The 11,341-nt window shown below is 48.3% G+C and overlaps 1 protein-coding gene across 1 annotated transcript; it reads left to right on the top strand.

Moving 5' to 3' along the window:
• Positions 1-2,920: 2,920 nt before the first annotated feature.
• eva1ba (eva-1 homolog Ba (C. elegans)) lies at positions 2,921-10,151 on the top strand. Its single transcript, XM_061290195.1, has 4 exons — positions 2,921-3,222; positions 7,831-7,995; positions 8,937-9,019; positions 9,150-10,151. Exons 3-4 carry the CDS (start codon positions 8,953-8,955, stop codon positions 9,599-9,601), a joined length of 519 nt encoding a protein of 172 aa, XP_061146179.1. The 5' UTR covers positions 2,921-3,222; positions 7,831-7,995; positions 8,937-8,952; the 3' UTR covers positions 9,602-10,151.
• The last annotated feature ends 1,190 nt before the right edge of the window (positions 10,152-11,341 follow it).

Here is an 11,341-nt window from a genome sequence, read left to right as displayed (position 1 = left end):
GTGCGGTGTGCCACCAGGTTCTGGTGCGAAGCCCTAGCTGAATTCTTTGTTTCATCCTCTCCAAATATCTGTGGCCCTTTGGACGGTCAATTGTTTGTGTTTTCAATGAGACCGAGAGACGAGTGTCCGAACCAGACAAAGGACTGCGGCCAAAGCGGAAATATGCCTGCCGGCGAAAAGACACTCGGCAGCTGCTTTCAGCCGCCTTCCGAGTGAGTTCCGCTGGGCTCGCGCAAACAAAAGTCGTCGCAGCTTGTGGGAGGCGTGCATAATTGCTAGTCTGGCCCTTGGCTGGTGTCTTGCTTCCAAATGGACCCAGTGCAAGTGTTGGCCCTGTCATATTCAAGCGTTCCAAATGGCAGTGCCACTTTCTTTTCACGCTCGGCCAACATGAGCGCTCAAGGCTCTTTAGATGCCGTTTGAAAGGTTGATGCCAAACGTGAAAGATCTTTCCTGGGACAACATTTGCTTTGATGTCTAATGACTCTGAATCCATCCATCCATCCATGCATCCATCCATGCATCCATCCATGCATCCATCCATCCATCCATGCATCCATCCATCCATCCATCCATCCATGCATCCATCCATCCATCCATCCATCCATCCATCCATCCATCCATCCATCCATCCATCCATCCATCCATCCATCCATCCATCCATCCATCCATCCATCCATCCATCCAAGGCCCAAACGCTTCAAATCAGATTGGCACCTTCCAAAGAATTTAAACCTTTTAAACATACGCCGTCCACGTCCGGAGCTTTTGTCTTTTTGAGGCTTCATGACTGCTCAGTGTGTGGGAGATGTGTTCAAAATTGCGCCTTGACACATTTAGCTTTGACGCGCTGTTTCTGATGGTCCCGACACGCAGATGGAGAAGAGCTTATGATTGCGTCTACGGGAGTTCCCTGCTTCCAAATCCCATGTGTCTGTCCTGTAAAGATCTCCTGGCCGATGCCTCCTCTCTGCTTTTTAATGACATGAGACGGACGGCACCAGCGCCAAAGACATGTGTTTTGTTTGCTTTGGGCTTTTTTCTCTTGCGCTGGTGTGGAGGAGCCATCCATCCGCCGACAATTTCTTTCCAAGGACATTCTCATCAAAGAAACATTTTGGACTCGTTTTCCTTGTCACTCCCCGTTCTGGGGCTCATAAGTTAATTGTCGCTGGATGTAAGCCAAGGTTGTCCGGAAACACGTGTTTGCATTTGGATAGAAGCGGCCAGTGTTTTTCATTTAACCCATTGCAGCCGTCGGCGCATGACCAAGGCCACTACTGGATCTTAAAAAGCCACTGTCCAAATGGGACAAAACAGGGGAGAAAAATGTCTTTAGCTTGTCAAATGTGCAGTTTTACAACTGACTTGCGAGCGGCCATTTTTTTTTTCCAAGTGGGAAATGCCAAAATTGCATTTATTGAGCAACTCCGTCCATCCATCCATCCATCCATCCATCCATCCATGCATCCATCCATCCATCCATCCATGCATCCATCCATCCATCCATCCATCCATCCATCCATCCATCCATCCATCCATCCATCCATCCATCCATCCATCCATCCATCCATCCATCCATCCATCCATCCATCCATCCATCCATCCATCCATCCATCCATCCATCCATCCATCCATCCATCCATCCATCCATCCATCCATCCATCCATCCATCCATCCATCCATCCATCCATCCATCCATCCATCCATCCATCCATCCATCCGTTTCTGCTTGACGGCAGATGGGATCAGCCTTTCCTCACGTTCTCATCAGCCATGCACGGACGGGAATTTGATCAGCCTCCCGAGCATTTCATTTCCTCTCTCTCAATCATCTCGTATCTTGTTTAAATCTCCCACCTGCGGAGGGGGCCTCCGCATTGGTGGGCTCCTTGCTGTACGCCACGCCATGCCACGCCGCCGCTTATCGGGGCGAACGCTAAAGGGCAAGCTGCTTCTCTTTTGTCTGGAAAAGTTCCCTGTAATTAGAGCGCTCTCGTTACTTGTGAAGATTCATTCTCAGCTCCTCTTCTTGGCGGGAACTTCCTTTCTTTCTTCTCTGTTGCATATCCGCCCTCCTCCGGCTTGACCTCGGTGATAAATCTGCTTCAGGGCCAATCGCGCTACTGATCACAGAATGACTCACTGTGCTATAGTTTTACTATTTGGAAGACTCCAACCATCGTGTCAACATCCCAAAAACAAACCCCCCAAAAATGGCCAGACATAGTACATAGAATGCAATACTTGAGTCGTTCACTGCCAAGGACGTTTATAGTCTCCATTTGTCAAAAGAGTGGCAATGTGACTTTTATTCTACTTGAACCCAAGTCGATGTAAATGTTGGCTGGCTGGCTGGCTGGCACCAAAAGTTCTTTTTGTAAGATGTCTATTACTTTGTATTCAAAGAGATGGATTTGAAATCAACACCACTGTTACGTTGAATGGAGAGTGTGAAAAAAGATGGATTTGCTCGTTGAATTTCACACAAGCCATTTGAAGTACATTTTCCATCCTACGCTGCCAATAACCAAAAAGGTTCTAATCAACTCTTGCCAAAATCATTAGCACCATTCATACCTTGACTTTCTAGTTTCATCTTTTTTCAAGAGCTTTGGAGACAAACAGGTGATGGACAAAAGTATTGGGACACGCCGTCACACAATGGAAGTCACAGAAAACCTAAAACACAGCCTTTGGCAAGTTTCCCATTCAATCAACGGACCATGTGATTGCTGTTTGGTCACTCGATATTTGTTAATCGTTCATTACAGGCCTCAGCTTGTTTCTTTCTTGCTAATACACCAAATATACCCCCCCCCCTCCCTCTCTGATTTGCTTGACCATTTTAGGCTGTTCCTTTTTTTTTTTCTTCCCCCCCCCTGCCGGAGTCCAACGTAGGGGGGATAGTATGACAGTTTTTCCTGCTCTGGTGGACTCCGAGCCAGGAGAGAGGAGGAGAGAGAAGTCTTGTTAGTCAGCCTCCAACTTGGGGAGGAAGTTACCACCTCTTCCCAGACTCACACACACACACACACTCGCTCATGCAATCTTGACGATTTGAAGCACAGTGGCAAAGCCAGCTAGCCAGCCAGCCAGCCAGCCAGCCAGCCAGCAGGGAAACGCTCAGGGCTGCTCGCTTGTGATGTTTTGGAGGCAAGCATGTCGTTCTTGAAGCTCTCTGGAGCGTTTGCCTTGGACGTGATTTAGCTGGACACGCCGGTGAGTACTTTTGCTCCTCCATCAAACTGTCTGTGGCACTATTTCCAAGCTAAACAAAACATTCTTGACTTGAATGCTCCCCCTTTTTGTTTCGATAGCTAACAAAAGGTGCTTGTGTCTAAAATCCTGCCTCACCTTTGATGATTTGCGCTGAGCGTGCAGGGCTGACCCAGTCGACCGCCGGCCGTCCGCTCATTGCTAAGTTTGTGTTGTGAGCGAGCACGCGTGCTGAGGCAGCGTTTTGCGCTGGGCCCGCCGGCCGGCCGGCCGGCCGGCTACGGCTTTTCCTGCGCAGCTGCACGCTGCTCATTGTGGTGAATGATGACTTGTCACTTGGAATGCAAACAAAGTGGCGCCAAAGCCATGAAAACCGACTCCGATGCGGTGCGGGCGGGCGGGCGGGCGACTGGTCCGCTGCCTGCCATCCTTTTCATTTTTTATTTTTTTACAAACTGCAAATGTAGTATCACAGACATCAATGAATATAAGCCTTTTCCGAGGCCAATATTTCCTTTAATGGTGGAGCTCCTCCAGTCAATCAGATAAGGCTGATAACAGGACAAGCGTCAAGGCGTGTTTGGGTGACCCCCTCCGTTGACTCCTGCGTGACCCCCCCCCCCCCCGAGCTATTCACCTCCCAACAATCAATCCGAAGCCCCGCCAAGCCATCCATCAGTCTTGTCTTCGTTTGTCCCGAGGATGCTTGTTAGCGCCGCTCCTTTTTTTTTTAGCTCGTGTACCGATCGGGGATACTTGTTGAAAGTCCTGCCCGCCCGCCAGTCAGAAAGTTCTGCCAAGTCAAGACGGCATGCTGATGATTTGAGTTACTAAGCAATGGGAGCGAGCATGTCCAGTCAGGTCCGACTGATTTGTGAAATGGGGCTCCTCCATCATATGCAATTTCAGAAGTACGTATTTGTCATTTTACGTCCAAAAGTGAGTCACCAAGGCGGAAATGTTTGTCTCATCTCTGAATCCACCGACATCATTTTGGTTTCCTGTATCAAATGACATGGCTTGGCGTTCTTAACGTTGTGACAAAATGGACAGCGCTTTTCAAAATTGCCCTTTTCCCAGTATTGTTTCCAATCGAAGACCCTCAAGGAGACGGCACAGAAAACTGCAAACACGTGTTGCGTGTCACGGGCCAATAGGCGGCGGCCGCGGCCCTTTAATTGATACAGCGTGTTGGACGGCGTCCGAGATCGATGTAGCGGATGAGATCAGCGCTCGATGATCCGAAGGCCGACGCTCATCAGGAATGCGTCGCAACGTGCAGAAAGTCTCAAAAGGCATGCCAGGATTTTGGACAATCCGCTACTTGCTAGCTTCATTGACCAGTTTTTGCACGTGCAAACAGTTATCAAATGAGCCGGCTTGCGATTTCCGTACGAAAGCACGGACGCTGGCTCTGCTTCGTATCAGGAGAACATCTGGGCGCCATTAAGCACTTGCCCTAACCCCCAGCGCCATCGCACATCTCCATTACCCTCCCATTACCTGCCAGGGCTCGCAGAACACGCGGGACAAGCGCTGCTCTGTGGTTGCCCCCTCCCTCCCTCCCTCCCTCTCTCCCTCTCTCCCTCTCTCCCTCTCTCCCTCCCTCCCTCTCTCCCTATCTCCCTCCCTCCCTCCCCCACGACACGAGGAAATTGATTTGGGACTGCGAAAGAAACTGGCGTCACGCTGGCGTCTTGATTTTACAAGGCTATGTTTTATGGAAAAGTTTCAAGGCTGGCGCACATCCATGTTTACTCTTCCCCCCCCCCCCAAATAATGTTCTTTTTCGATCAAATATCGAACGTGACGGCTTGGAGTGGAATCGCGTCAAAGTCCGAGAGCTGAGCAAACACGCGGCCTTCGATTCACACCCACTCAAGTTTTTAACGGCAACTTTTGCAGCTGGGAAAACAAACCTTATGAATAGAAACCTATCCCAGATACACCGCCCTCATTGTATTGCATGTGACAATTTCTCTCGTGAAACCTGGAAGGTCCATTTGGAAACTGTGAATGGTCTGGAGATGCGCCCTGTGATTGACCGGCAACCACTTTAGAGTGGAATTTGCCTTTTGGTGGTTGCATTCCAAATTGCCCCCTTTGGTGTTTGACTTGAGTGATTCCACCGTACGTAGTATTTGGGATTTGCCGTCCTTATCTCCATGCGATGGTACGCTTAAGAACACGGATGCGCTTGTTTCCAAATATTTAGCCAAAGGTTAGCTCTCTGTCACTAAATCAAAGTACGTAGTACGTATAAGATTGTTTGAAAGTCTGCCGTGACCTCGGTCTGGTTGGAGAGGGGGGGTCAACCACATACCTGTCCCATATCCAAACGCAACAGCCTGGAAGGCCTTGCATGGCCTGGCCTGCAGTGGGAACTTGATTTTACAGAATAATCACACACAAAAAAGAAAACCCCATGCGTGTTAGCTTCATTCAAATCTTGCAATTGTCCATCGCTGTCAGGAATGAAAATGACAAGTGGACGGATGGGCATGTCGAGCTTTAAAACTTTACACGTAGCAATTATAGGACCATTCTGCATCCCGAGTTTTCCTTCTGCGGCTGCCGTGGAATCAAAGCGGGAACGAGGGATGACACAGGATGTTGTCAATTTTCACCTCGGCTTCCACGATCGGACACGTCGCGATGACACAGGATGTTCACGATCGGACACGTCGCTTTTGACGAATGAAAGTCTATTTATAGTCGGCTTTGCGCAGAAAGCGCTGTCGTGGCCGTATGGAAATTCCAGATGCCCAAAGTATCGATGGTGGTTCTCTGTGCTATTAAAATGAAGAAATAACACGGACACTGCTGATCTAATTTCACGAGTGCACGCGTCAAGCGTTTGGACTCCCGACGTGAATTCCAAAGGAGTTCCAACTTCTTCGTTGCTTCAGTGCATTTGAGGAGGCCTTGGATAAATTATTGGTCTCAGCTTAGGAGGCTGAAGTCCTGGATGACAGAGCCGTTGTTGTTTTAGCATGCTCACAAAACTATGGACGGCTGGCTGGATGGATGGCTCAGCCTGACCATCCTTGATAGCAAACAATACCCGGATGATAAAAATAGCGCTTCCTCTTTTCTTCCTGGGGTGTGAACAAAACATTTTGTGGAAGTTAAGCCATGTCTTTTTGCGAGTTGAACTCCCATCAAACCTAAGGCTATTCTTTTTATTTGGCTTGTCAACACTGACAGGAAAAGGGACGCTTGCGTGTTCCACTTTAGGATATGAAGCTCGGAAAAAACAAGCCGATAGGCCTGCGGGAACCCAAAATAGGAACGGATATTAATGGCATGGGAGCCTCCAGTCCAAGCGCCAACCACAAAACTTCCAACTGCAGTTACGGCAACATCCCCACTTTTGCTGGATTCCGTGTAAAACGTCACGACTGACTGCAGGATTCCTGCGTGAAAGCTGTTGCGTTCTTCCCAGAAGACGAACGACAACAACATTTTTTCGTTTTGGTAGCATGGAAGGCTAACATCACTGCAGTTAAGGCAACCTCCCCACTTTGGCTGAATTCCGCGTAAAACGCCACGACTGCAGGATCTCTGCGTGAAAGAGGCCAACTGTTACGTTCTTCCCAGAAGACAACAACATTTGCTCTTTTTTTTTGCAGCACTCAGCATTCCGCAACAATGCAGGCTATGGAGAGCGCGCTAAAGGCTTTACTGCGCTTCTAACGACGGGATTGTTGTAAAGCGGCCAGTGTTTGTAATAGCCAAGCAAACTTGGCACGCACGCTTGAGCGTAAATCCAGATCGGGGAGGATCGGTTCTGTTCATAATTTAGCCTAGCAGTAAAAAGCAAAACACCACAAAACAACACGGTGGTGTGATTAGTAATGCGATGCCTTGGAAAGGGATCCCCTGTGGTCCGCCTCGGAGTCTTCGTTCCAGCCAAAGTGTGCAAGCAACCCTTACCGTTGACCTTGAACAATTCCGCACTCGGCGACTTTATTACCCTTGAAACAAAAGCAACGATCTCAGTTTAATCATGCCTTCTTGGTCTGCTTTTGCTTAATGGAGGGTGGATTAGTAGCGAGGCCTTTTTGCTCCCTAGGGGGCGCCGGAGAAGGAACTTTAATTGAAAAACCAGGTCGCTAAAGTTGGTGTCTTTTATTGCAGTCGGCCGCAGTCGGGCTCAGATCGCTAAACCTTCATCAGATGGTATTTTTTCTTTTAAATGGCACTCATGCACTCCCAGCATGGGTCCTAAACTCCCGGTCATTGGTATTCCCGTTGAAGTGTTTCGACCGCTGCCAAGTTTAACAGCCTGTCACTTGAATATTTGGCCTTCCAAATGTGACAGGTTGTTAAACTCTTCGACTTCCTTTACTGTTTGGAAATGATTCCTAGCCTCATTGAGACAAGCATGAATCCATTTTCAATTTGAAGACAAAGACAGAAGCACGATCGGAATCCCAGTGGGCCTCGTTCACATGTCGTTCGACCCTGGACCGATTTTTTTTGCCATGGAGTCACTGGGAAACGTGAACGCTGCAGTCCGCCTACTGTTTGCACTGCGGCCGCGTCAGCGACTCTGGATCTAATGCGGCTTGACGACTGTGTGTGTGTGTGTGTTTGCTCTTGCCTCAGGGTTACCAAATGAACTGTGGAGCCTGAGGACCAAAGATCACAAGCCGCCGGCCAGCGTCGAGGCACAAAAAAAGGATTGGCAAATCTGTTCCCATCTCCGAGTATTCTCCGGACGGACACCATGAGCTGCCGCCGCTGAAGACGGCTTGCTCCTTTGATTTAGTGGTGAGTGCTTCATCTGTCTTCTGTTTACCACCCTGCTCTCACCAGCAACATGACATGTGGTCTACATATGTGGATTTGATGCTTGGACCCCCCTGACCTCAACCCCCCCCCCCACCACCACCACCACCAAATGAGTCAAATAAGACACGCATCACATTTGGCATTGACATCAGCGTAAAAATCTTTGGCCGAGGTCGTGAGCGGGTGAAATTTGGAGGTAAACGTAGACATAAACATGCCGTCCGTGCAATTTTTCAGCCACGCGTGTTACCTATGCAAGGTTCGGTGCCATGTGGTTCAACTTAGGTTAAAGCGGGACGCCATTTGCGCTGCGTCATCGTATGTTTTTTATTTTCTTTCGCCGCCGGCCACAAGTTGGTGCTAACATGAGCCAGGAGAATTGCAACCACCTCCCGTTTTCATCTTAGTTTCATTATGATGTCATCGGACCGAGGGAGTGGAATTTTAGGAAGTGGCTTTAAGGCAGAGGAGATTAAAGTCGACAATACAAGCCCTTTATCAAACTGCCATTTTGTCGACGAGCGAGTCATAATTACGGTCGATATTTGCACCGGACCAATCCGTAAATATGAAACTGTGCGAGTTGATGACGTAACGTTTGTAACCCCGAAACCTATATGTTGGGACCACCTGCACATTTCATCGGGCCCTCTGCAAACGAACCCTTAACCTGCATTTGAGGGCTGCGTCATGCCCGAGGGTTAGTGCGCGGCCGGCTGCGCCCGCCATGTGGACCATGCATTACATGGAGCTCACAGTGGAGCTTTTGTTTGACCCTCGTGGGCGTCATCTTGCCCACCCGCAGGCACACGAAGGCTTCCGCGTGGCTTTGTCACGGAATGTTCCGTCGTCTCGCCATGCCGTTGAAAAGTCCGAGCGACCGACCGACCGACCGTGTGTGTTGTCTATCTGTTCTGTAGCTTTCAAGACGCCACCATGGACGTGAAGAAAAAGGAAATGGATCTCCTGAGTAACAGTATCGCTGCTTACGCGCACATAAAGGGTAAGTTGCATTTGTGGAGGCAATATTGCAGCCATTTCTTTCTCGAGCCTTTACAAACACGTTTGAGTCTTGAGTGGAGCTCACATACTGTATCGCTAAGCTAACAGTCTGTCTTTGAACTCTTTTTCAGCCAATCCGGAGAGCTTCGGCCTGTACTTTGTGCTGGGCGTGTGCTTCGGACTGGTTCTGACTCTCTGCTTGCTGGTCATCCGCATCTCCTGCAAGCCTCGCATCCGAACCGCCGCCTTCGCCGCCGCCTCGTCCACGCTGGAGAAAAAAAACGCGCGGGACGACGAGGACCAGGAAAGCGACGACGAGGAAGACGACGACGAGAGGGACGACGTGGAAGCGCCGTCCCCTTTGCTCGCCGCCGCCGCCTCCACAGTCACCACGGAGATCCCCGCCGGGAACCACAGCAACCACTCGGACGGGACGCTGAACGTGTTCACCTCGGCCGAGGAGCTGGAGAGGGCCCAGCGGCTGGAGGAGCGCGAGCGCATCATACGGGAGATCTGGAGGAACGGACAGCCGGACATCTTGGGATCGGGGACGGGGACCATCGGGAGAGTGCATTACTACTAAGAGCCGCTAAGACTTGAAGGCTGCAAGTGTCTTGTTACAGATTAATGAATCCATGTTGACTAAACAATGCAGAAGGAATGGAGCCAAGGACACTTGAAATACGGTGCTTGACGACACAAAATGGCCACACGGTGATGTACTATTGACAAAATGTGTGTAATCATCAGCTTTCTGGGGAGCACTTTCTGTGATGAATCGAGATGATTACGCACGCACACAGTGAGGTTTCCGCCGTGTCTACGATGAAGAGCCACTGGATGGCAATAAAGGAAATGAGTCGGATGAGATTGTCTGAACACAAACATATCACTTAAACTGAGGGCCGAGATAGTGTTACATGCAGTCAAATGAAGGTTTCGAAGAAAAGGAAATTAAAGATAAAATCAAATTATTTGCAGATGGTGCCCAAGGGGCAAACGGGCTTATTTAAAAAAAAGTTGGCCCAGTCATCTTTAATCATTTTCAATGTACCGCCTTATGTATGTGCCTTATTTTGAATGGAAACGTATCTTTTTAATAAAATCTGTGGGACCAACGATACAAAGATCAAGCCTTGTGTGAGATGAATGTTTTTCCAAGGCTGCTAAAAAGGAAGTGGCCTAATATGGTGGGATTGCAGAGAATTAGTCGTTTCCTTCAAAATGGAGGGCAGGAAACTAATGGTGTCACACGCATGCTTCATTTATTCAGTGCGTCCATTTGATTCTATTCTATTTGCAGCAAAATCCCTCTACAGTTATGTATTGTGCAGCTATGTTTCATTTTTCTATAATTACCACTGTTATGCTAACATGCTGCAGTTGCTACAGTGAAAGCTGAGCCAGCCAATGGGAAACGAGCGTTGCTTGGTGCTGACGCATCAGGTTGTGATTGACCTACTTTTGGTTTATTTGAGTCTTTATTTTATTTCATATAATCTGCATTCAAATTGTAGTCTCAACATTTACGTTTCATTTAGTTCTTTAAGTTTTGTTTCGTTTAGTGAGTTACTAAACGTGTGTCAATCAGCCAATAGAAAGCCAGCTTGTTGTTCCACTGACTAATCAGGTCGGAGCCCTTATTGATTTAGCCGCGTGTACACGACATATTTTCCCCAAGGTACGTCTCCATTCACCGGACATCATTTATTTTTTGTCCTACTACGCGACGTTAGTATCGTCATAACAAAAACGCGGTTTTGTTTTGTTTCAATTTTTGTGTTCAGCAACTTATTGTTCGTCTTGTTAATGCATTTCTCATAGGGCCGCCTTCAGCAAAAATGGCCGCTACGGCACGGTGAGGACACTGTTGAAAGGCGGATGTGGAAACCACGCAAGATGTCCAACCAAATTTGATGTGAGTTTAAGTCCAAGTTCATCTTACGTTAACCAATAAAACAATGTATTTTCGGCGGTGTTAGCATTTCAAAGCTAGCTAAGCTAAACGGCTAGCTGGAATGCTAACGCAAAGGCAACTTTCATCACGTTGTCTGCTTTTATTCTTCTTTTGCTAATGTTTCGCATACGTGCCAATGCTTTAAACGACAATTTTCATGTCCTCGAGAGGTGCTTCTGTTACAAATGATGAATACTTCAATTGGGTCTTAAAGAGCCTAATGTCAATGAGAGTTTGTGACGACAATTGTAGCAACAGACACATGCTACCAATTTAACACAATGAAATGAGCCGTCAACTCTTGACATTATTTCCATCCAAATGGACCTTCCGCTGTATCAACACAAGTCAAACCACAGTACATGC

Source organism: Syngnathus typhle, linkage group LG10, assembly GCF_033458585.1.
Source record: "Syngnathus typhle isolate RoL2023-S1 ecotype Sweden linkage group LG10, RoL_Styp_1.0, whole genome shotgun sequence".
NCBI classification, from domain to species: Eukaryota; Metazoa; Chordata; class Actinopteri; order Syngnathiformes; family Syngnathidae; genus Syngnathus; species Syngnathus typhle.
The sequence above is the reverse complement of the archived record's forward strand: the minus strand, read 5'-3'. Positions and strand labels throughout refer to the sequence as shown.